Consider the following 22,667-nt stretch of genomic DNA (forward strand, 5'->3'; position numbering starts at 1 on the left):
GAGTGTGGTGTGTGAAGACAAAGGGCACCACAAGGGAACAAAGGGTGGTTTGACACTGATCCAGTGATGTATCAGTAACGCCCTCACACCAACCACCTTCACCTCCACCGTCACCGTGGTAACGCCGCCGCCGTTACTCCTACCCTCCAGGGGTGCCGTACATGCCGTGCATACGCACCTCCCTGAAAAGTCCCCTCTCCGGCGCCCCTCTTTCTTTCCCCTCCCCCTTCATCGGCAGTTCACCTTTGTTTTCCTTGCATATGTCTCCCCCCCCTTCCCGGCCCCCGCCCTCAAACCCCCTCAGGTCCCATCGACCCCTCCTTCAACATTGACTCCTGGCGTGCCGCTGTGGCTGCGGGTCGCCCCGCCCCCCCCGCCCTCCTCGTCTCCGCCATCTCCTCCGCCCTGTTCTGGTACCTGGAGCGGACAGTGCCCTCCACCCTGAAGTGGCTGTACCCCACCAACCCGGCCAAGGCGGATGAGTGGCTGGAGAGGGAAATACTCAGGTGGGGGCCGCCGCCCCGGGGGGGAAGAGGAGGGAGGAGGGGGAAGAGGAGGGAGGAGGGGGGAGAGGAGGGGAGGGGGGAGAGGAGGGTTTAAGAAAGGGGAGGGGGAGGAAAAGAGAAGGGAAAGGCCGTCTGGGGGGAACCTGCCCCTTGACCTTGACGGGCAGGTCACCCCTCTCCTCCACTCTCACCACACCACCATTCGGAAGTCCTCGGAATGGGCAATCGTTTTTGCTCGTGAGTCCGTTATGGGTCCGTTATAAGTCTGTTGAAGTGATTTTCCCCGGGGCCTGACAACATGGGACTTTGTACGGCAATCAGCAGTTGGTCCTTTGCTCCCTCCGTACCTCCTGTGTATGGCTCCCGTTACGGCCTTCCCCAGCCCCCCCCCGCCGTCCCCCCCGGTCACAGGGCTGCGGGTGACAGTGGCGCCATTGACGTGTTCAAGGCCGTGTGGTATCTGCCGCCTCCGCGAGCGCTCAACTGGCTGATTGCGGAGGCGTGGAGGGGACCCACATTGGTACTGCAGGTGCGTGTGTGTATATGTATATGTGTGTATGTGTATATGTATTTCGGAAGGTAATGGGGTAGGCAACTTGTTATTAGGCAGGGTGCTCCGCCTCGCGCCCCCTCCCTTCCTGCACCCACGGCACTGGCCCCCAATAGCTCACTATGATACGGATAAACGCAGCGAAACACACACATACATACACACACACTTCCCCCTCCCCAAACCCCCCGGCCGACGCCTTCCCTTTTTGGAGTCCCAGGGCGCACTCGACCCCCTGAACGACGCCCCTTCCCGAGCCCGGCAGCTGGGCCGGCTGTGTACCAATGTGGAGGTGGAGCTGCTGCAGGCGGGTGAGCTAAGGGGGGGAGGGCTGGGGAGGAGGGGGAGGGCGGGGGGAAGGGAAGGGAAGGAGGGAATTTCACGCGGCTGCTGCCGCCGCTGGTGATAGTGATGGTGATCATGAAGGTGGTGATGATGATAACGGTGATGCTAAAAGCAAAGGATAATCTATTGGCATCGCGTGGAGAGGAGGGAGGGAGGAGGAACAGAGATCAATATATACACATTATACATAAGGGTAAGACATACACATTCACATACACGCACACGCACCTCCCGTCGTCGCCTCTGCCACCACCACCACCGCCACCACCACCACTGCCACCACCGCCTCAGGCCACTGCCCCCACGACGAGGTTCCGGAGCAGGTCAACGAGGCCCTGCTGCGCTTCATCCGTACATCCGTACTGCGGGACGAGCAGGGCGGGAGCACTGCTGCCACGACGACCCCCGCCGTGGCCGCCGCCTCCCCCGCCCCCTCATTGCCTGCCCTGGGTGACAGGGCCTAGCATTGGGTGCCGTCTGAACAGAGCTCATCCACCACTAGGGGGGGGTTGTGTGTGTGTGTGTAGGGGGGGGGCAGCACCTTCTTGGGCTCACACGTATGACCTTTCGAGTGTGGGTGCACGGGACGTGTGCGTATGTATGTATGTTCGTCGGGAGTTCACTGAGCCAAAAAAGAAGATACACGCGTTGGGTTGCCCCTGCGAGCCGCGAGCTGCAGGGTACGTGGCACGGTGTTGTTGCCAAAACAGTTATGACGGTGAGAAGAGCCGCATAACAGTCCTGATGCATTAAAACTGTGAGAGATTGAGAGATTGATAGATTTCGGGTGGTGGTGCCGAGGTCCTGGCAGGGGTTGCCTAGCAGCCGGGGGCGGAGAAGTGCGGCCACGTGCGTGTCTGCGTGTTTTGTGGTGTGTGTGTATCTGTGTATATGTGTGTATGTGTATATATGTGTGTGTATGTGTGTATATGTGTGTATATATGTGTGTATATGTGTGTATATGTGTGTATATATGTGTATATATGTGTGTGTATGTGTGTATATGTGTATATATGTGTATATATATGTGTGTGTATGTGTATATGTGTGTATATATGTGTGTATGTGTGTCTATGCGTGTGTATGTGTGTGTGTGAGAGAGAGAGAGGGAGGAAGAGGGAGGGAGAGAGAGGGAGAGAGAGGAAGAGGCAGTGTGTGTGTGTATTTTTCAATACCTGTGCCAGGGAAAAGAGGTGGCGAGGGCGGTAGATGAGCAATTTGACAAAGATCTGCACAGTGGTGTGGATTGCTGATACTGCAACAAATATAACGTTGCCAGATTGAGGGCGATTGAGGATTGAAATGAGTGTGTGTTAGTTTCTGTTAAGTGTACGTATACACTTGCTCCTTCTCGTTTACATCCACTTACAAGCGGGCACGGTGGAGTACGGCACCTCAGTGTACAACACCTCGCGTTGTCGATAAACTCATCATCGGCTGCACGGAAGAACTTTGCATACCAACACGAACAACAAGAACAACAACAACAAGAACAAGAACAACAAGAACAAGAACAACAACACGTGCCGGTGTCGTACTGACCCTCCAGCGGCGACCTTCTTGCTCTCGGGACCATGAAGCAAGTGGCCAATCAACACGGCTCAGCAGCGGCTCAGCGGCGCAGTCTTCCCGTACGCACGTGTGCGCGGCGATCAACAGCGAAGGCAGGCAGGCGTACATACGTACATACATACATGATATACATACATGATATACATACATGATATACATACATACATACATACATACATACATGATATACATAGGTCCCAGCCACACCCACTGCGAATATGACCAAGACAGGTCTACAGACACAGCTCCTTCTTTCACTCGTAAACGAACGGAAACACTCCGAAGTATAATACAGCGCACTCGCGACTAACGAAATCAGGCATCTTTCTACCTGTTTCATCACGCTGCTAAGCAAGCTCCAACTTTACGTGGAACAGCTCTCAAATTCTACACCAATACAACATGCTACAGGACACGTATTCCATATCAAGCTTCTACTCAGCACGACAAAAGACGCATGTAGTCTAGTTGCTGTCTCGTACAATGCCGTACTGTACAGCTTACGTTCATGTCGTGCGCGTGCATTTTTGTAGAGTTGCACCTCTCCTCATGAAATTCAATAAACCACAGCAGTAATCAGCAAACACTACCTTGCAGAAATCTAAACGGGTGTGCGAAGTATATGTTTAAAAATTAAAACTGTGTTACCCTGGTATTATCCGAAAAGCACATGGCTCACGAAACATGGAATATAGGTGCTACTAGACGCCGTCGTCCATTAGGCATCGTCAGAAGCATGCCGGTATATATGTATGTATGTATACTACAAAGACGCAGGATGATGCAGGATGTACTGCATAATGCCGGATCGAATCAATATCTGCTGCTGTCTTTTCTTCCTCCCAGCCTCTCGGGTGCCCAAGGCCCCTCAGGCGCTTCGGCCCGGAAAGGCTGGCCCGGTACTGGATCGCATGCCACATATCGTGTACGACAATCTTGACGAAATATGCGCCATGTACGGCGGGGACCCTCGCAGTCGTGCGATGTCGCAGTGGTGAGCCGTTGGATTTGACGAGCTGGGTGCAGCAGCAGCCGCAGTCGCAGCATCATTAGCTGCCTCTGTCGCCGCAGAAGCAGCAGTCGCCGCTGCTGGATCCCCGCCGGCCAGTTCAGCGATTCCCAAACTTGATGGCTGCGCGCTTGGCTCTATAACATTTCGCAATATGGCCTGTTCAGATATGGGTCCAACAGCTGGGCAAGCCAAATGCTGTGGCGTTCCTTCCCGCGTCCCCATGAACCGAGAACCTGAAGAACTTCCGCGGACCTCCGAGGGCGCCAAGGTGCCGCAAGAAAGCCCTGGATAGAAAATTTGAAAAATATATCCAGATTTGGAGGTAGGGAAAGGCTCTGGAAGGAAGGCAGACTGTGGCGTTGTTTGGAGGATGCAACATATTAACTTGAACAGCTTGCGCTCAGCACGCTTTACGCTAATTGGGAACGCAAAGACACCATTTTATATTCAATGCAAAAATGCTGAAATTACAACAAGGTCACTCAGTCCCTGGGTGTTGATTGTTCCACCGTTTCCGCGGAACTTGGGTGAACCGGAGCCCTAGTTTGTCACCGACCGATGTAGCACTAAGACGCGTCACAGCGTGGTACAATCTTCTTGCCTTCATCCGTTACGTTGGTTGCAAACAGATTTGCAGCGCGAACGTCCGCAGGAGTCGTGAGAAGCAGCATGGCAGCAGCCAAGCAGCCAGAAGCTCGAGATGTGGACGCCAGGACAGGTAATGACTTCTGCTGAGACGGTCTCACAGCTTTCGGCCCATGCTCAAACCTTTGCGAGGAAGCTGCAACTCGCTTCATTTTTGCGATGTACCAGTAAAATACGTGGAATTTACCACTTATATGCGCATCAGAGTTTAAGAAAGATTCTAGTTATTGAGCCCGCTGACCCTTTTGTCTCGTAGCGCCCTTAGCAGTATGACGGTACCGGTGTCGAGTACCGGTCGGAACCTCCGACGGACATGCCACACCAACGTGCAACAGACAACTACCACAGACCGTTAAGCTGAAGCTCGGCAGCTGCCGAACTTGAGCACTGCAGCACTGCAGCTTCAAGAGACAAACAATGGGGTCCTGGTGAAGCAGCTGCCCGCGTTTCCAAAGCGCGTATTGTGATGTGGAACGTGCCGAAGTACGTCCGCGAAACAGAATGGGGCCGGAATGGAGAGAACTGTGCAGCAGTATATTGTAATGTGAGTGGAGTCGAATCGAGTTACAGGGCGTTTGGCGCACGGCGGAATGTACATGCGGTCTTGTCATCGCGGGCGTATACAACAACAAGAACAACGCGTATACAGTACACGTCGCGTCCGTCCTCAGCTCTCTTATAGTAACGAAGGATAAGGCATAGATACAAGTCCTCGCGCTTGGACGGACATGCCAGAACAGGCAACATGATGGGTGAACTCGCACGCTCCCAAGCATGCACCCGAGCACGCGACGAGCCGACCTAGAAACGAGCAGCGTACCCCCCAACAACGCTAAGGCAAGGGACCCCCCCAAACGCTGGTGTCCGTATGGGCACCAGCCGCAGTTCACACACGAGTCATTGTCGGACATGTATGCAACGTGAAGTGTGATGGTGCCTAAATACAGCAGCCACTGCTCAATGTCCAGAAGGCTAGCGCGGAAATCGTCGGACACCATCCGTCAAGTGCCCAGTTGCTGTGTCGGCCTGGCAAGCGTGGCTCGGGCGACGTCGTCTTGGACCACCGCGGTGCTGGCTGGCGGAAGGCGGCCCGTGCAGTACATTGTAGCCGTCCGGCCCCTGGCACTTGTACTGCGCGATGTAGAGGGCCTCCATCTTGTCGGCGAGTGCAGGATTGGCGGTGGACATGAGGCATGTCAGGGTGAAGTGGTCTCGGAAGGGTTGGTAGCGGCGGGCATCCTCCTTCATGCGGGTGGGTGGGTTGTGGGCATGAGCTTGGAAGCGCCGGTGAGGATCCTTGGATTGGCCGACGTACACCCTTCCGGTTGGTGTGCACGTGATGGTGTACAGTCACGTGTGGGCGGGGACACTGGAATCGGGCTCGGTGGGGCTGGTTGCCGCACGTTTGGATGGTGTGGTGGTGGACAGGAGGGCGCCCAACACTCACACCTGCTGAGCGGCGGCCAGCACCGAGTGCGCGAACTCTTGGTCCGCTTTCAGGACGGTGCCGGCGTCCATGCCGTAATCGTAGATGAGGGCTATGGCTGTCTCCACGCGCAGGCTGCCGGCAGCCGCAATCCACAGCTGCATGACAGCTGCTAATTGCGCCCACAGGTCAGCAATGTTGACGGGCGGCTTGGCGGCTGTGCTGGTGGAGGAGCCGGTCGGCAGGCTCGGTGAAGGTGTGCCGTATGCACCCAAGTTGGTTGGCGACGCTGTCGGAACAGGTAGCTGTTGTTGCCGGGCCATTTTGGGAGGCATTTTGTTCGAGGTTACAACAGAAAGGCAGGTGTCCGTGAAGGAAAGTCTGGCTGGCTGCCGGCCGTAAAGTGGAGTTCAGTCTATGAGCAAAAAAACGAAAAAAGGAGAATGTATGCAAAAGAAGGCGGCACAGGCAGGCATTTATACAAGTCGCGGCACCGTACAATCCGGATGCTTGAAGGGGAGTGGACCTTGCGGGCTGAATCGGAAGGGCGACGGAGCGCGGCCTGTACGTCTTCGCATGGCGTGGATGGGTGACGGCAGCAGCGGCAGCCAGTGGGGTGCTTGGAGAGGTTGCTTGCGTAAAATGATAAAGTGCAATGGATATGGCAGGTGGTCATGCGGAAATGTTTCGGGAAAAAGCCACGTCAACTTCCAGCCGGGTGTATTACGCATCTTGTCGGCTAGTACGTACAATTCCGACGCACTTCCATACCGCACACAAATTCTATATGGCGAAGAACGCCAGGAGCCGGGACGCAAGCACCGCACAGGGGTTCGGTAAGGGCACATGAAAGGGTCACGGATTCGTCCAGCGATGCGAGGGACCGCAAAGGAACGGGATGTAATGAATTCCGACCATAGCGACGGGTCGGAGGCCGGTAGGAGGTGATCCATGCGAAATTGCGAATAACGCCAACCGGCTGTGCGCTGGCTGGCAAAGACGAACAGACCCAACGAACTGCGGACGAGACTGGGAAACGTGCACGTAGCTGAAAGGACTTGAAATGCGAGAGGTGCGATGCAGGAGTTGATGAAGATGCAGCCAAAGTGGCCGAAGCCGGTTGTGTGAAACAAGCGAAAGGGCGTCGGGGAAGGCGGAATGGCCATGGCTTCTGTAAGGCCACATGAACGGCCACGGGCTCTGTAAGGGCACATGAACGGCCACGGGCTCTGTAAGGCCACATGAACGCTCCACCGAATCGACAGCGATGCGAGGGACTGGAAAAGTCCGTGATGAAATGCACGCGGACCATAACGATGGGTCGGCGGCCCGTAGTTTTGGTCCAATAGAAAGAGCGAAAAACGCAATCCGGCTGTGCGCTGGCTGGCAAAGACGAACAGGCCCAAAGAACTGCCGGCGAGGCCGGCGAATGCCGCAACTGCGGGAACAGGGAGCGTAGCGGAGAGAACTTGTAATGCGGGAGGTGGAATGCAGGAGTTGATGAAGATGCAACCTCATTGCTAGAAGGTTGGTCGTGTGAAGCACCCGAATGGGTGTCACGGAAGGCGGAGCGGCCTGGGGTGCTGTAGCTGCACATGAAAGGTCCACCGAATCATCCAGCGAGGCGAGGGCCCGGAAAGGTACGGGACGTTATCTCGAAGTGTCGGTTACCCTATCGAAGCGACATGTCGGGTTATAGCTAACCGGTCGGTTACCGATCCAGGGGTTGCAGTGTGTGTGCATGCTACGGTGCATGCTGCTTCTGCTCATGCTGCTCTCATGTTCTCTATCACTCATGCTGCTTTGATTGCTGTGCGACAGCGCGGTTTCTCGCTCTTTCCTTGGGCTTCCTTGGAATAGCTATTTATGGCTCAGCTCCGCCACACTCCGCAACTCCAGAAGCCCATCCAACTGCCAACTGCTCCAGCAAGACTTCCCTCCTTGCCTTCTTCTCCGTCTCACGCACATCTCATAACATGTCCTATTTATTCTCCAGTTCGACTGGCCATGGGGAACTGGGTTGGCGCAATACCAGGAGGCTGTAGATGCTCAGCCGTTCTTGTTGAGATGGAGGGCGCACAATGCACCGTCCATGGATTTGCATGCATCGGCGCCTTAGCAGCAAGGGTATACAGCAGATTCGTAAATCACTCCAACACCGCCAGCCGCCACACCCTGCCCCCACAGCTATCCATAATAATGGCGTGGCGAAGGAACCAGAACCGCCAACAAACATACCCCCGGCCGTCAGCCAACAACGAACTTTGAACTTAGTCAACTCGATCGCTGTCAAACGGTGAGTTTCTTCTTATTTATTGCACACGCATTTCACAACTTCTCGCGTATGATGCATATCGTTTAGTTAATGTTGCTGAATAACTCCCTTCAGAACCCGAATCCCTCATCCTCTCACGCACCGTCCCAGCCCAGGTCTGCTCCCATGTGTGTGTGTGTGTGTGTGTGTGTGTGTGTGTGTGTGTGTGTGTGTGTGTGTTGAACATCTGTGGTGCGGCCTGCCAAGGGATTTGTGTGTATGCTGTGTAGGCGTCTTCTATTTCAACCCGCACTCACGCCGGCTCCCACCTTGTCACAATAGTAGTGCTGCAAGTGCATTGTTGTTATTAGATATGGGATGGCATGCGACGGCACGTGGGGGTTGTCAAAGGAGGTGTCAGGCGATTTGAGTCCATCAGTTCGAGCAACTTGGTCGATGGCAGGGGAGAGGGTTATATATCCAATACGACCGTTAATAATCGGCTATGTCAGTTAGCCGTTGAAGTCAACAAGGAAGCCCTGCAACCCCCTCAACTACTTGTCATACATGTCCGGCCTACAACTTGCTATGACTTTAAACTTGGTGCGATGTTTTGTGTGAGCCCCTTCGGGTCGTAGTCCCAAGAGCCCGGTTACCATTTGACACCAGTATTGACATATAGCTTTTCGGCCTGCCTAACAGGAAACAGGCTTATGAGGGCCTGATGCGAATCCGGTGTGCCCTTCGGATGTGCGAAGCAGACCCGGGGAGCTAGCAGCGCTAAAGCAGATCACAGTATATCTAGTATATCTAATGCGAGCATGTCTGCGTGCCGTGATGGGTCCAACCGATCGACGGCCTTTCCTCCTCCTCCTCCTGGCCTGTTCCAGAAAAGTGGTTTGCGAATCCTGTTTAGACGGAAAGCGCCGGTTGAGGCTTCATGTAGTACTGAGGAGCCGTCCTGGGTCATATTTTTGATATTTGCCAGGTGAAGACGTTTGCAAGGGCACACCAAGCTCTCATGCTAGTCCGGAAGTCCTTACAGTCCGAGAAAGGTCAGGATAAGGGAAAATGCCTCGTCGAGACTATCCTGTTAGGAAGATGCAAACGGCTGACGCCATACGACTAATCGTTTTTGCACAGGTCTGCAGACCCCACCGAGCCAATCAACAGCTACAAAGGAAAGGCACCGATGTCAAGTTGTTGCAGTCAGCCCACAGAGATATGTAGACATCAGTCATCAGTCAGCAAGTCGCGGACATGAAGGCAACTAAAATTGGCATATGTACGATACTGACGTCAGGTTGCCAAGGCATGCCACGAGTGGCTCAGATGACCCACACGTAAAATACACGCATTTGCACTCATTCACTTGATGTCCAGCAGCTCGACATCGAAGATGAGGGTTGCGGACGGCGGGATGACGCCGGGAATGCCACGGGGCCCGTAGGCCTGCGGGATGCCAAGGGCGACGAAATTCCCACATTAGCTCATATAAAGGATGTTACTTTTGCAATATCAATAGGTATTGCAGGTGAAACGCCAAATCGGAGCATGCGCGGGTCGTGGCCAGTCGGTAAGCCAAGCCCAGAAGCCGCAATACGTTCAACCGCGGAAGCTTAGTAGGAACTAAAAGCCTGAGCACGCACCATGTCGGGGCTGATTGTAAGCTTGACCCGCTCGCCCTTGGTCATCTGGGCGACACCAACATCCCAGCCGGGAATAACCTCCCCCTTCCCTAGGGTAAAGTCAAACGGTGCGCCACGGTCACGGCTGCTATCGAATTTCTTGCCATCGACCAAGGTGCCAGTGTAGTGGACGATAACCTTTTGGCCGCGTTGTGGACGGGTGACACCTGCGGCGATCCATTAGCGCGCTCCATGACACTAACAATGACAGCTCAAAGCAAGTGCAACCGCAAGACAGCAGGACAGAAACGTTTGGGCGGCAAAATGCCTTGCGGCATATGCAGTATATTCTGAACCGGGTCCGAAAGCAGCAAAGTTGTACGCTGGTGAAGGCCTCACCGTCGCCTTTCGTGATCACTTCGATGTCCACGCCCATCCTTTCTTGTTTAGAAGTGTCGGAGCTGACAGATAGGTTGCTCTGCGAAAACTGGTCTGTCCGCAACGATTCCTCTCACACTGGTAATAAACGCTATTTCAATCGAGCTTGGAATTGGACTTTTACCAATAGTGGTTCTACTCGCCGTACGCTGTAAGGCCCGGACTCGCACTTCCGAGTTGCGTGATACCGGTAATGCGGTGATGTTTCCTGTACGGTGCTCATTTGTACACGTGATTATATGCGTTACACCAGCTATGCTTTACCGTCGTCTGTCTGTCCCAAGTACAGCTACATCTCATTGTGCGGCTAGGTGCGTATGCGGCCTTTACATATGGCTCCCTAGTTCAGAACATTTCCTGGATTCCATGTGAAAACTAGACGTAAATTGCATTGCTGCAGCGGTCCTATGGAGGGAATGCCACTGCAACCCAGCGTTACGGCCGTCGTACATGCAGCTTTTGAGTTTCCTTTAAGGCGACCATCCGTTCATGTTACTACCGTACTACCACGCTTTGTCTGAAGTGCGAGATAGGACGGTGCTTTTAGGCGATCTGGCAGCCCTTGAGCCCTCGGCTCGCGTCGGGCAGTTTACAGGTACGGCGAATGCACCCCACGACTATGTAACACACACACATTACTTATCGTGATGATCCACTTTACGAGTTTGCCGCCCCAATCTTGCCCACCTCTCCACTTGCTACGAATATGCTGATTACCATTCATAGAATGTGACCATGGTATTTGGTTCTCTTGGTGCTTTGTCCACTGGAATCAAAAACATGTTGCCATAAGGTATAGTAGGTAAATCCAAGGCGCAAGTATTAGTGAAGTCAATCGGCAGCTGCGCATTACCGCCCACACGAGCTATAATCGGTGACGGTTAGCTACCCCACTCAGAAAAACAGCAGCATGCGCAATGGCACGTGGGAGGACTTCTTCCATCCGTATTGCCGAACCGCCACACCCCGGGAGACGCTAGGGCACACGCAGGCGCACATCCCTTGCCGTGCGCCGCGCGCATATCTGTATGTGTATTCTTGACAAGCCTCCGAAACCCGGAAAGACTCCCTATGATATAGGGCTTTGTGTATGCTCGTTATGTCTGCACGCGGGCTTACGAATGATCGCCGGAAACATTGACTAGTAGACTTAATTGACGAATAGACTGTTGAAATGTTAAAACCATTCTTCTTCAGAAACATATCGTTGGAAGGCGTCATCCAAGAAAACACGCCGCAGATGGGGCTGGCAGCCGCCCAGCGACTATGGTCATACACAAGCCTCAAGACGCCCTTCCATCACGGATGCTTCTCCCAGTCGCGAAGAGGCCCAACCATGCCCTGGTTCCTGCCATGCCTGTGGGCCTTGCCTTGCCTCGCCGTGGCGCCGTGGCTGCTGCTGACGACGTTGCCATGATGCCCCCCACCCTAGGCACCGCCGCCGCCCCTTCGTCCTCCCCCCTTTCCCTCCGCTCATTCCTCATGCAGCCATGCCGCTTCTAGCTAAGCCCCAGACGACCCGGGAATCATCAGCAATCAACGGTGCCGTCGCCGCCGCCGCCGGCCCCGGCCGCCAGACGGCCCCGAGGTTGACTCAACTGCCGTACCAGCTCCGAAACCCTGGCTCGTGTGGTGTCTAGATCGGTGGATGTGTCGATTACAAAGTCTGCAAGGCGCCGCTTCTCGGCATCTGGAACCTGCGGTGTACCAATCCCCCCGGGGAAGACCGAGGAGGGAAGTGAAGGAAGTGAAGGGAGTTAAGGACAGGAGGAGGAAGAGGAAGATACACCACACCACACCACATCAACCCTCGGCGTCCCGCGCAGGACCACAGACAACAACACAACACCCTCTCCCCTCCAACCCCGAAGGCCGACACTTACCTGCCTCCCTAGGATTGCCGCCAGCTTCTCCTCGCTCATACCCTGTCTGGACAGAACCCGTGCACGCTGCACCTCCTGGGGAGCGCTCACCACAACCACCGCGTCCGCACCGTGAGGACGTGTACGGCTGGTTCCGGAGCCCCCCTCGGGGTCCGGGTCCTTGCCTGTCTCGAACAGCAGGGGGATATCCAGTACCGCCAGGAACAGGCCCTGCCGCCGCACCTGACGACAGGATTCGTACAGACAACCAGCCGGCCGATACGTTGATATACGTCAATCAGTACGTCAATTAGTACGCCAGTCTGTACGTGAGTCTGTACGACAATCTCCTAATAGCAAGTCCCACAACAGATTGTCGGAACGAAGGTAATGAAGAAGAGCAGGCGACCCGCGCAGCGGGTGCTCGGGTTGGAGGTCGCACCTGAGTGCGTGTATGTATGTGTGTCTGTAGGCGTGTTAAATACGCGTGGCGTGTTTCATTCCCCCGGCGACCAATCCTTCCCCGGCAGGCACACATATCCCAGGGAAAGGTCCAAGAGGTACCCGCAGCCCACCTGTTCTAAGAACTCCCGGCGGCTCTCAGCCACTAGCGGATGTACGATAGCCTCCAGCTGCTTCATGGCGGCCTGGAGTAATAGCAGTCCCAGCAGGAGAGAAGTAACGACAGCAACAGTAGCGGCAGGAGGTATCATCATCATTAGCAGCAGTAGTGGCAGTAGCAGTACCACCCCTAACAGCCCCCTTCCCTCCTACCGCAGTCCTGCCCAGCCCGCCCCCTCCCAACGTCCCCGCCACAGGGAGGGGACCTCACGCATCTCTATCACCTCACCACATCTCACCACATCTCACCACACCCAACCCACCACATCTCACCACACCCAACCCACCTCGTTTCCGACAACCTGGGCGCTGAGGGCCGCTCGGTCGATGACTGCACAGCACAGCACAGCACACGGGGGGCCCTCCGGGGGTGACCAAACTCTAGGTTTAACATAACACGACGTTGAAACACCCGGGAAAGCGGGGGATGAGCAGGTACGAATGGGGACGAGGAATGGGTCCGTACGACTGTGTACTAGTGTGGCCACCGAGTGTGAGACGGCCGGTAAGCCTGTATCGGACGAAAGGCGGTCTGTCCGTACACAGTAGCAGTACCACAGTAGCACCGTACCGTACCACGGTAGCACCAGACGGTACGGCAATACGATGTCCCGCGGACATGACAAAGCCGAGGCTTGGCAGGCCCTCAGGGGAATCCGAATTCGAAACCCAAACACAGAACACTGACACACAAAACACACACAAACCCCCCTCTCCCCCCTGCAAAACACACACGCATGCCCTCCCCTATGGAAATACATCCCCAGCCCGTTTGTGATGCGCACCGCCATCGACCACTACCCCAGGGAACGCATCGGCCACAAGTGGTACGGCAGCGCCGCCCCGGCCGTATAGCTCATGGACGGTCTGTTACACGGTCGGGTCCACGGGAGATGACAGGGGGTGGGAGGTGATCATACACACATACACACATATACACACATACAGACACACATGCATGTTTGATCTGGTCCAATGGCCAGCAGTGCACCCCTAGGCAGGGGTAAGATGGAACGAGGTGCACATGGGATGAGTTATACACACGTACATAGGCATACAAACATACAAACAGACAGAAGATAGGCAGTCAAACAAGCAGACAGACGGACAGACAGACAGACGACAGGCAGCCGTGTGTGTGTGTGCAGGAAGGTGGTGAGGTGGTCTTCTCATAGGACTGATAGAGCTCCGTGTGCAGCTTTCAGAAAGGAGCTGCTGATGGCATTGTCATTATGGCCGGTTTGTAGTATACTATAAAATGTGTGGGCACACAGGAACCGGGTCCCCTCGCTGTAGCACACCACCACGTTACGCACCGCGTCCGCGTCCCACACCGGCACACCTTCCTGTCGGAACATGGCCGACACAGTGCTCTTGCCCATACCTGTTGAGGAGTCGGATTAGTAGGAATTCTGCTAGGAAGGAATCAATTGCCTAGATCCGGGGAAGGTATGTGTAATGCGGACGTTTTGTTAAAGGGAAGCGGGTAGGTTTGGTGGTGGTGTTTTGGGGGACGGCGGCCATGGGTAGCTTCGCATGCCCATGGATGTGCGAGTACCAGATGGCCAGTGGGTGCAGAGATTTGGATGAAGGAAGGACATAAGCGGTAGGCGGTACGCACCAATCGAGCCGGTCAGTCCAAGGATGAAGGTTTGAGAAGTGCCGCTTTCGTTTAGGCTGGGTTGTCGCCCTGTCTGGTCCTCCATCGCATACACGACGTTAGCACGTGCAAGGTATTTCGTCTGTCCTGGGCATTTTACCCAAGTCCTAGATCCAATTTTTACTGCTCTCGCGTAGTCGGCTTTCTTGGGAGTTGCGGCATGGGGAACGGCGGTGGCCGTGCGGGTATCACATCTTTGCCCAACGCAGCCGGAATGGCTGACGCTGTTATGGAGTGCAAAGGACATATGGCCAAATCAACATCAGATGCGGCGCAAGCGGCAAACGCGCTGGTTTGGCTTTCACTGCTTTAATTGCCGTACCAACTGGCAGGTTGACCTGTCGCCTTGACTTATGGGAAATACCAGACTCGGAGAGACGCACAACGTCATCTAATGCGCCTGGCCTGATGAGTTATGTACTGGACTTGCTGTGTCTACCGTCTCACCTGTTGCCGTTTTGGTTCTGATTTGTTAGCGATTGCTACAACTTGGAGAGGAATTTAATTATCTAACATGATAAACATCACCATGAGCCTGACATCCTCGCAGCAACAACTGTCTGAAGCTTTTCGTAGCAAGGATGGCAAGCTGCCAGAAATTTTCCGTATATTGGCAGAAACTAAAGCTGCTCCGGACACGGCTGAAACTTGGATTACGGCTGCAAAGATTGCTTTGAGCAAGGATGAACCAGAGCACTGCAAAGGGATTCTCGAGGCCTTCCGGGAAAGCAACCATGACAACCTAGCTGCCACTCTTCTCTTGTCGAAAGCATGCCAACGTTTGGGGTCAGAGGATGCACTGGATGAAAGCGTCGTGTTAGCGAGGTGGGTAGTACATCGACGGAGGGGCAGGAAGGAGGGGGAAGGCGACATCTGCGGTGTTTCATCATCTGTCATGTCCCATAAAAACCGAGACATGAAGAATCCCCATTCAATCCCCCATTTATCTTAGGAAAGCCGTCAGCATTGCATCCGGCGCTGAAGACGTCCTACGCGCTTCAGTGCAGCTGGCCATGTCGCTGGGTAACCGCGCCCGGCTTCGGACACGGCAACAAGTGGAGCGTCAGCAGGACAGGTGAGAGGGGCACAGTGTGAAACCGTATTTACAATGCCGATCTTTAGCGCCACCACGGAGCTTCCGCTGCTGCTGTTGACCTGTACGGCAGCGACATATGTCCACAGGGAAACCCGAATATTCCCTTCAAGCACCTCATGGCATGGCGAGGGTTGTCACAGGGTGTGGTGTAACATGCCAGGCTTAGCAAAAGCGACCGACACAGCGTTATTCCGCGCTCCTCGCCCTCCCTTGACCCGCCTGCCCTCAGCCTTTCAGTTATTTTCCTTTAAATTTTGCATATAATTCCCCCCCTTTGAGCCCCCTACACCCTTCCACTTTGCTTTTCTAGCCCACAGTTTTTAACCCCCTAACCCCATCCCAAACCTGCTCCCATTTGTGCCGCTACCCATTCCCCCCGGGGCCCCCCCCCCACTTCCCCTCTCCGACTAAGGGACGAAGCTATCCGGGTCTTATCATCTCTAGAAGCCCTGTCCTCCGCCTCCAGAGAGGCCGGCAGTAGCAATCCACCCCCTGCAGCCGTCAGCAGTAGCAGCAGCAGCAGTGCTGACGTGGTGCAGGGGCTGTACACGATCGCGCTGCTGCAGGCGGAGCACGGCGGCTCCCAATTGAGAGCGGCCAAGGACTCGGCTGTGACGGCTTGGCAAGCGGCTCAGACGGCTGGGGAGTCGCAGCTAACCTCCCTCAGCCTGGTGCTGCTGTCCAACATCCTGTCCGCGGGGTGGGTGCGTCGGTTGGGCCGCAGGCCGCAGGCGGGTATGTGACGGCTGTGCCGTCCCATTGGGTTGTTGCGTGTGTTGCCTGTTTGATCCAGGAACTGGATTTGAAGGTGCTCGTCGGCGTCTGTCGGTCGTCAGAATTGTCGCCGCCCTCCTGCTCTCTGCTGTGGCACAATGACACACATTAAGACATGAACATCAGCAATTTGCCTCGCCGGGTGCGCCTCTCTCTCTCTGTCTGTCCCAACTTACCTGGCCTCTCTCTTTCGCTCTTTCTCTCCAACCCTTCCAACCCGCAGCCAGGCGCACAAGGCGGCGCTTGCATGCCTGGCCCAGGTGCGCACCTCATCGCCTACAACACCATCCTCGCCAGCAACACCATCATCACCATCATCACCACCACTGGGAGCAACACAACCCCCCTTTTGGAGCGACGTGTTGGTGTGGCGCCTGCGTTCCCGTCTGCTGGCGGCGCTGGAGGACACCGGGCCGTCGCTAGCTGCGCTTGTGACGGCCAAGAAGCTCCTGGCGGGCTGGTTGGAGCGGGGCGCGCTGCCGGCGGGGGTCACCAAGGCCACGGCGGAGGAAGAACTGGCCAAGGTAGCACCTCTCCTCTCCTCTCCTTGGGCACAGCTCGTTACGTTGCGGGAATACGGTGCAACGATAAATCCGTGTGCATCCCGGCGCAAGGGAGATGTCTGCGTAAACCAAAGAAGCATGCAACACTCCCCCTCAAGGGTTTTGGTTTCGGTGCGGGACACGCGAGTGGTTCGTGTGGGGGAGGAGCTGGGTATATGTGGACGTGGATGGGGGTTACATAGTACGGGGGGTTGTTGGATTAGAAAAGGTGGAGGGAAGGTCGTTGGTGTGTTTGCGCGCATGCATGTGTGTGTGTGTGCGTGTGTGTGCGCGTGCTGTTGCGCAACAATTTTGCCGCCAGGTATCTGTCAACGCGCGACCTTGCGGCTTCCCGCAGCTCCTGCCTGACGTTGTTTTCTTGTCTTGTAGTAAAAGTAAGAAACTCCCGTTCATGTGGGTCAAAAATTATGCTCTGCTCAGCAGGGCACGCACTTGCTGTCTTTTTCATCCTTACCCCTGGCGCGTTATACTTTTCCTCCCTGTTTTTTCCCGGGTCCCCTTCTTGCGTTACCTGGTTCCGCTCCCACGCGGAGGCAGGTATGGGGTGAGCTCGCTGTAGCCATGGCACACGCGGGCGGGGGCCAGGAGGCGGCGGAGGCCCTCGCGTCGATTGACCAGGCACTGGCGCTGCGGCCCTGGGCTGCCGACACACGCCACTCGCTGGGTGCCGTACACGAAGCGCTAGGGCAGTACGACGAGGCTGCAGCGGCGTACGATGACGCGCTGGCTTTGGATCCGACGCATGCGCCCACGTTGCTGCGAAAAGGTGGGTGGGTCTGTGGCCGTTTAGGTGCCAGGACAGTGCGAGTGGCAGAGGCACTTGAGGCCATGACGGTTGCGTCTCGATGGGGATCCAGATCCGGATCCGGTCTGATTCCGTTCTTCATCCCATTTCCTGCCCGCCAGGAGTGACTTTTCGTAACCCTCGTTCCTGTGATGTCTGTTCCACCACTTCAATTTATGTTCATCTTTGTACAGTCGGCTATGTAAATTGTTTTGTTGCGGATACACCCACACGCGTCACACACGTAATACACTTGTACAGGTGCGCTGCACGTGCGCAACGGCAGCCGTCCCGACCTGGCGGCGGCTCGGGACCTCCTAGCGGAGGCGCTGCGCTACGACCCTCGCAACGCCGCCGGCTGGCACGAGCTTGGCCGCGTGGCCGCGGCGCTGGAGCATAGGGCCCAGGCGGAGGAGCACATGCTGATCGCTGTACGACTGGCGTCAGAGGCCCCCGCAATGCAGTTCAGCGAGCTGCCTATGGGGCCGCCCACGTCATCTGGGTGACGTTGCTGCTGCTGCTGCTCCTGCTGCTGCGGTGGCGGCGGCATTCGAGGTCCGGGGGGACACGACAGAGCTCTCGCGGATGCGAGGTGGTAAGTGTGGGTGGGCGACATGATGATGATGGTGATGATGATGATGATGATGACAACATCCTCATCTGGCAGACCTGTACGCGGAGGGAGAGAGGTGTGGAGTCGGGTGTCGGGTTGCAGGAGGACACGGCGACTCTAAGTGAGCGAAGGCGCCTCGGGGGGGCGGAGGCCGATAGCAATGGCGACGCCTGCTAGGGCTTCTGCCTGGATGCCGGGATGGAGTACCCATCTTGACCTGGCGGGGGGGAAGGGGGGTGGCGGCCGAGCGGGAGGGGGGAAGAAGAGACGGTGCTGGCACGTGGATGGGCGCGTGATGGGCGAGTCGGTGGGTGAGATCTCGATGGGGAGGTGAGGTGCCGCTGTCGCCGTCATCATCGTCGTCGACGTCGCTGCTGGGCCCGAGTGGCCAGGGAGGGGGGGAAGCGCGTCTTGTTTCCACGCGTGTCCACCACGGCGACTGCGGCACCTAGCGGTTGCGGGAGCTTAGAGAGCTGGAAGTGCTACGAAGTAGGCTGCAGGTGGTGGAGGACGAGGGCCGAGCTGAGCCGAACCGTACAAGGTAGAGGTGCGAGATGCGAGGGGGCGCTACTCATGAGTGCGAAAGGCAGCGCAGGTGCAGAGTCGTTGAGCTCTTGCATGATGTGAGGAGTACTTACTCAGGGCTGGTGCGGCTGCCAGCACAGAACACGAGTAGCTGAATGTAATGGCGACTTTGTGAAAAAAGCGGGGCAGGAGGAGGCGGATATGCTGATGTATATGTGCGGGAATGCCGATATGTATGTACGCCTCTAGTAGTCTCTGTGCTTCGTGCGTTTTGTGGACCCGCCAGGGAGTGTGTGTGTAGAGGGGCGGGGAGGGGGGAAAGACGAACCACGAGCGAGTGAAGGCGATGCCAAGGAAGGGGAAGGGGGGGAGGAAAGGCATGGGAAAGGGTGAAGAGGAGCCGGATGAGGGGTTTTTCAACACCAGGACGGAGAACACCAGACGGCAGGTCCGACCCCTCGGATCGCCTAGACCTATCGGACCCTTGACCTCCCGGTTCTTCGGAGGGGTTGGGAGAGGTTAAAAACATTTGGTTTGCATGGATGGTTCCTAAAGCGAGCGCGCCGAAACATGTTACGACGGGGCACCCGGCCAGGTGGGGGGGGAAGGTGAGTGAATGTAAGAGGGGCCCAAAGCACTGCGGACGTGGACAGTGATGAAGTGGTTATCCAGTTCCTGAGGAACCAGAGGGGCTGTGGAGCCCATCTCGGGTATTGCGAGATGAATGCATGGCTTGGTGCGGGAATGCCCGTTCGGATGTATGTGTGCATGTATGTGTGTATATATGTGCGGGCATTTTGCGAAAGATGGAGCATATCAAAGGGGGTGCACGGGGCGGGCAGAAGTTAGAGCATGGATGAGCTTCAAGTGCTCAAGCGCTGTACATAAACGTGTATGCTACATAACAGAGTCAGCTGCAAAGCTTGGACAGCTGCGGCTGTTTGCGTGGTGCTTGGACGCGTTTGATTTGTGTGGGACCTCCTCAAGCTTGATGTGAAGCAAAAATGTTTTTTGGCTGCGCGTGCGTGCGGCCGAAGCGCAAGCGGAAAGCAACGTCCAACCCCGCGAGATGAAAAGCTGTCATCGTGCTGGCAATGTTCATGCCGGTGTGGGCAGGACACAGTGTTTCCGTGTGGTCTGTGTGGGCGTTTGGGTAGGGAAATCAGATGTATGTGCGTCAGGGTCCACACAACGTTGTTTTAGGGAGCTCCGCTCTGCATCATGGGCTGTGCAATGGATGGAAAGGATGGGTGGATGTGCGTCTAAACCTGGAAGCTGCCATCACTCGACGATGCTATGTCCCCCCCAAAGCGGGGCAAGACTGACAGTTGACCTTCATAGGTGTCCCTCCAGCAACTTAGGAGGCGGAAACATTCCTACGCAATCATACTCAGTTAACCTAGGGTTTACCGCCCCTTCCTCCTCACTCGTTCGTGGTTCGTCTTTCCCTCCCTCCTCCGCGCCCTGCAGCGCGTTCAACCAACGGAGTCGTAGAGGCAGACGGAGAGCACATACGGATAGTCCTTGACACCTGCATTGCGAGCTGCGTGACTACCCATACGAACTGCAGTCTCAACCGGCCGCATCCCTCTGTCTCTCTCTCTCTCTCTCTCTCTCTCTCCCCTCTCTCCTCCTGTGCAGTCCTCGATCCAGTCGTACCCCGCATGGTAAAGCCAAAGTCAACATGGATCCACTTTGGGACTCAAGGGGCTCCGAAACACAACCGAGACTGCTGCTATCCATTGCTCGGGAAGTCGTCCAGTAAGAACCGAAGAGCCACTGAGTCGAAAAGTGAACCTCCAGGCCGTTTCGGGTTAGGAGTGTTATTAGTAGGCTTCTCCTCCACATCACTTTGTACGTTGGTTGCCAGGTCCTGGCTCCAAGGTCTCTAACGGCTCCATCCGCACCCCTGCCGATCCATACATACATCTGTCATTGGAAGGCCCCGCTTCCCCTCCCGTCGCCGTCGCCGTCCCTCACGGCGCGAACCCTAATTGTCGGTCTATGGCGCGAACCATGTCCTCCGTGCTGCCCTTGGTGTACGGCACCAGGCGACTGGCGTCAAAGCTCCGTACGGCGGCCAGCAGGTCGCACGGCGCCGCACTCACCTGGCGAGGGGGAAAAGGAAGGGGTGGAGGACTCAGGATTGGAGGTTGGAGATGCGCAGACTGTCGGGGGGAAATTCTCCTCATTGCAAATCCTTGTCCCACTCGCTGAAGACGCGGTTTTCCTCCCCCCTTCCTCTCTCTCATGACATACATGGGTCCTCGTCGTAAGTCTGATACGATGGGGGCTGGATGTCCGCCGGGTTACTGGGAGGGGAGACACTCGCATGTGCCTCCCAACACGTCCCAAACTCTCCCTCGGGGCCCTCCTCGACCCCCCCACAATCAGATCAGGACCAGGTTACCCCCCCCCTTGGCTGTCCTTCCTTAGCCGCCCTCCTTGGGGCCCTCTGCATTGGCATTAGCTTTAGCTCCGACCTTCCAAACCCCTTTCAATCCCCCCCTCTCCCCCCTCCCTTCTTCCCACCCTCCTGCCACCCCTGTAGCTCTCTCCCTGGCCGCCATGCCCGTATGTATGTATGTATGTATGTATGTATGTATGTATGTATGTATGTATGTATGTATGTATGTATGTATGTATGTATGTATGTATGTATGTATGTATGCATGTATCTCACTAGATGCCCCATATCTGCCAGCTGCTCCCCGAGCTCCACTTGGTGGTTGTCCATCAGCAGCGGGTTGGGAACCACAATGAGGGGCACCCTCGCTGTCAGGGTCTCGAAGATGGAGCCGGAGCCTGAAGGACCGCGGAGGGCGGGAGGGGGGGAGGGCGGGAGGGCGGGAGGGAGGGAGGGAGAGAAGCAGACCGGTAAATGGGCGAGGAAGGGAGCGGAGGAGGGTGGAGGTGCAAAAGGGTTGTGTGACAGTTATTGTACAGATAGGGGGCGGACGTTGGTTGGAGTTGGTTGGAGTTGGGAAGGAACACACGATGTTGTGGTGAGATATGGTGGCTAGGGGTTACTGTGTGGTAAGCAAAAGAAGGATCCGTGGGGAGAAATATGGGCGTGCAAAAGGTGGGGAAAATTTGGTGGGGAGCAGGTAAGGTTTTTTGAGATACGGCGCAACGACCTGGCCCATACCTGCATGGCTAATTACCAGCGCTGCTGACGCGATGTAGCTGGCGAGGGAGGGAGAGTAGTCGAAGTACCTGTCAGCGGCCGAGAGGAAAGCGTTGGAGGAAAGGGACTTGGGTCGGTCGAAAGGGACTTGGGTCGGTCATGTTTGGCTGAGGCGGGGGGAGGAGGTGCGGATAGGGGTGAAGGCTAAGAGCCTTCATCTGGGCCAGGCAGCAAACTCGCCTTTACGGCAATAGTGGGCCGGTTGGACCACAGGCATAACTATAAAGGAAGAGCACGCACTTCTTTTGCCAAGAGACTTACTCGACTTCCACGCCTTCCGTAGTAGCCTTGGTTTGGCCCTTCGGGACGATGACGTTCGGACAATAAATTCCGTTACCCTTCTGGATAATTATTTTTGTGTAACCTTTGTCGCGAAGAGCTCGCAACAATTCGAGTGAGTCTACACGCCTGCGCGGAAGAGATGTGCTCGATAGAGTCAGGCTGATTCCTCAAGTAATTTTCAGAGCTTTGATCTGAAACTACTTACTCTACAAGAGCTTCAAACTTTGTCGTGCCTACGGTGACAAACACCGACCTATTTGCCGGGGGCATGCTCAAGAACTCAGTTACCGGAGACCCGTCTTTAAAACTAGTTCCTGAAGCCCG

General features: G+C 55.9%; 6 protein-coding genes across 6 annotated transcripts in view; 2 read left to right on the plus strand and 4 right to left on the minus strand.

The window, feature by feature from the left end:
* Positions 1 to 1,865, plus strand: part of VOLCADRAFT_89124 (uncharacterized protein) — a gene marked incomplete at both ends in the record, with an annotated part of 7,152 nt that extends 5,287 nt beyond the window's left edge. The window contains 4 exons of the mRNA XM_002948671.1: positions 305 to 506; positions 918 to 1,035; positions 1,271 to 1,367; positions 1,693 to 1,865. Coding sequence (XP_002948717.1) covers positions 305 to 506; positions 918 to 1,035; positions 1,271 to 1,367; positions 1,693 to 1,865 — 590 coding nt within the window. The remainder of the gene's footprint in view (positions 1 to 304; positions 507 to 917; positions 1,036 to 1,270; positions 1,368 to 1,692) is intronic.
* Positions 1,866 to 5,602: 3,737 nt separating this feature from the next.
* On the minus strand, positions 5,603 to 8,498 carry VOLCADRAFT_89125 (uncharacterized protein; the record flags this gene model as incomplete). Its single annotated transcript, XM_002948793.1, has 5 exons — positions 5,603 to 5,872; positions 6,080 to 6,278; positions 6,551 to 6,626; positions 7,033 to 7,494; positions 8,474 to 8,498. 5 exons carry the CDS (start codon positions 8,496 to 8,498, stop codon positions 5,603 to 5,605), a joined length of 1,032 nt encoding a protein of 343 aa, XP_002948839.1.
* Positions 8,499 to 9,330: 832 nt separating this feature from the next.
* On the minus strand, positions 9,331 to 10,467 carry VOLCADRAFT_80367 (uncharacterized protein). Its single transcript, XM_002948794.1, has 3 exons — positions 10,338 to 10,467; positions 9,960 to 10,165; positions 9,331 to 9,762 (listed from the first exon to the last, which is right to left on the minus strand). Exons 1-3 carry the CDS (start codon positions 10,372 to 10,374, stop codon positions 9,679 to 9,681), a joined length of 327 nt encoding a protein of 108 aa, XP_002948840.1. The 5' UTR covers positions 10,375 to 10,467; the 3' UTR covers positions 9,331 to 9,678.
* A 1,438-nt stretch (positions 10,468 to 11,905) lies between these two features.
* On the minus strand, positions 11,906 to 14,565 carry VOLCADRAFT_89128 (uncharacterized protein; the record flags this gene model as incomplete). The annotated part of the gene is made up of 6 exons (XM_002948795.1): positions 11,906 to 12,073; positions 12,260 to 12,481; positions 13,147 to 13,190; positions 13,645 to 13,726; positions 14,176 to 14,243; positions 14,481 to 14,565. 6 exons carry the CDS (start codon positions 14,563 to 14,565, stop codon positions 11,906 to 11,908), a joined length of 669 nt encoding a protein of 222 aa, XP_002948841.1.
* Positions 14,566 to 15,033: 468 nt separating this feature from the next.
* VOLCADRAFT_89129 (uncharacterized protein) lies at positions 15,034 to 18,242 on the plus strand (the record flags this gene model as incomplete). Its single annotated transcript, XM_002948672.1, has 7 exons — positions 15,034 to 15,344; positions 15,472 to 15,594; positions 16,028 to 16,319; positions 16,613 to 16,649; positions 16,687 to 16,913; positions 17,490 to 17,718; positions 17,998 to 18,242. 7 exons carry the CDS (start codon positions 15,034 to 15,036, stop codon positions 18,240 to 18,242), a joined length of 1,464 nt encoding a protein of 487 aa, XP_002948718.1.
* A 1,783-nt stretch (positions 18,243 to 20,025) lies between these two features.
* VOLCADRAFT_80368 (uncharacterized protein) lies at positions 20,026 to 22,667 on the minus strand. Its single transcript, XM_002948796.1, has 5 exons — positions 22,549 to 22,667; positions 22,323 to 22,469; positions 22,023 to 22,090; positions 21,558 to 21,679; positions 20,026 to 20,982 (listed from the first exon to the last, which is right to left on the minus strand). Exons 1-5 carry the CDS (start codon positions 22,611 to 22,613, stop codon positions 20,851 to 20,853), a joined length of 534 nt encoding a protein of 177 aa, XP_002948842.1. The 5' UTR covers positions 22,614 to 22,667; the 3' UTR covers positions 20,026 to 20,850.

The sequence above is a fragment of the Volvox carteri genome (genome assembly GCF_000143455.1).
Source record: "Volvox carteri f. nagariensis unplaced genomic scaffold VOLCAscaffold_11, whole genome shotgun sequence".
Lineage (NCBI taxonomy): Eukaryota > Viridiplantae > Chlorophyta > Chlorophyceae > Chlamydomonadales > Volvocaceae > Volvox > Volvox carteri.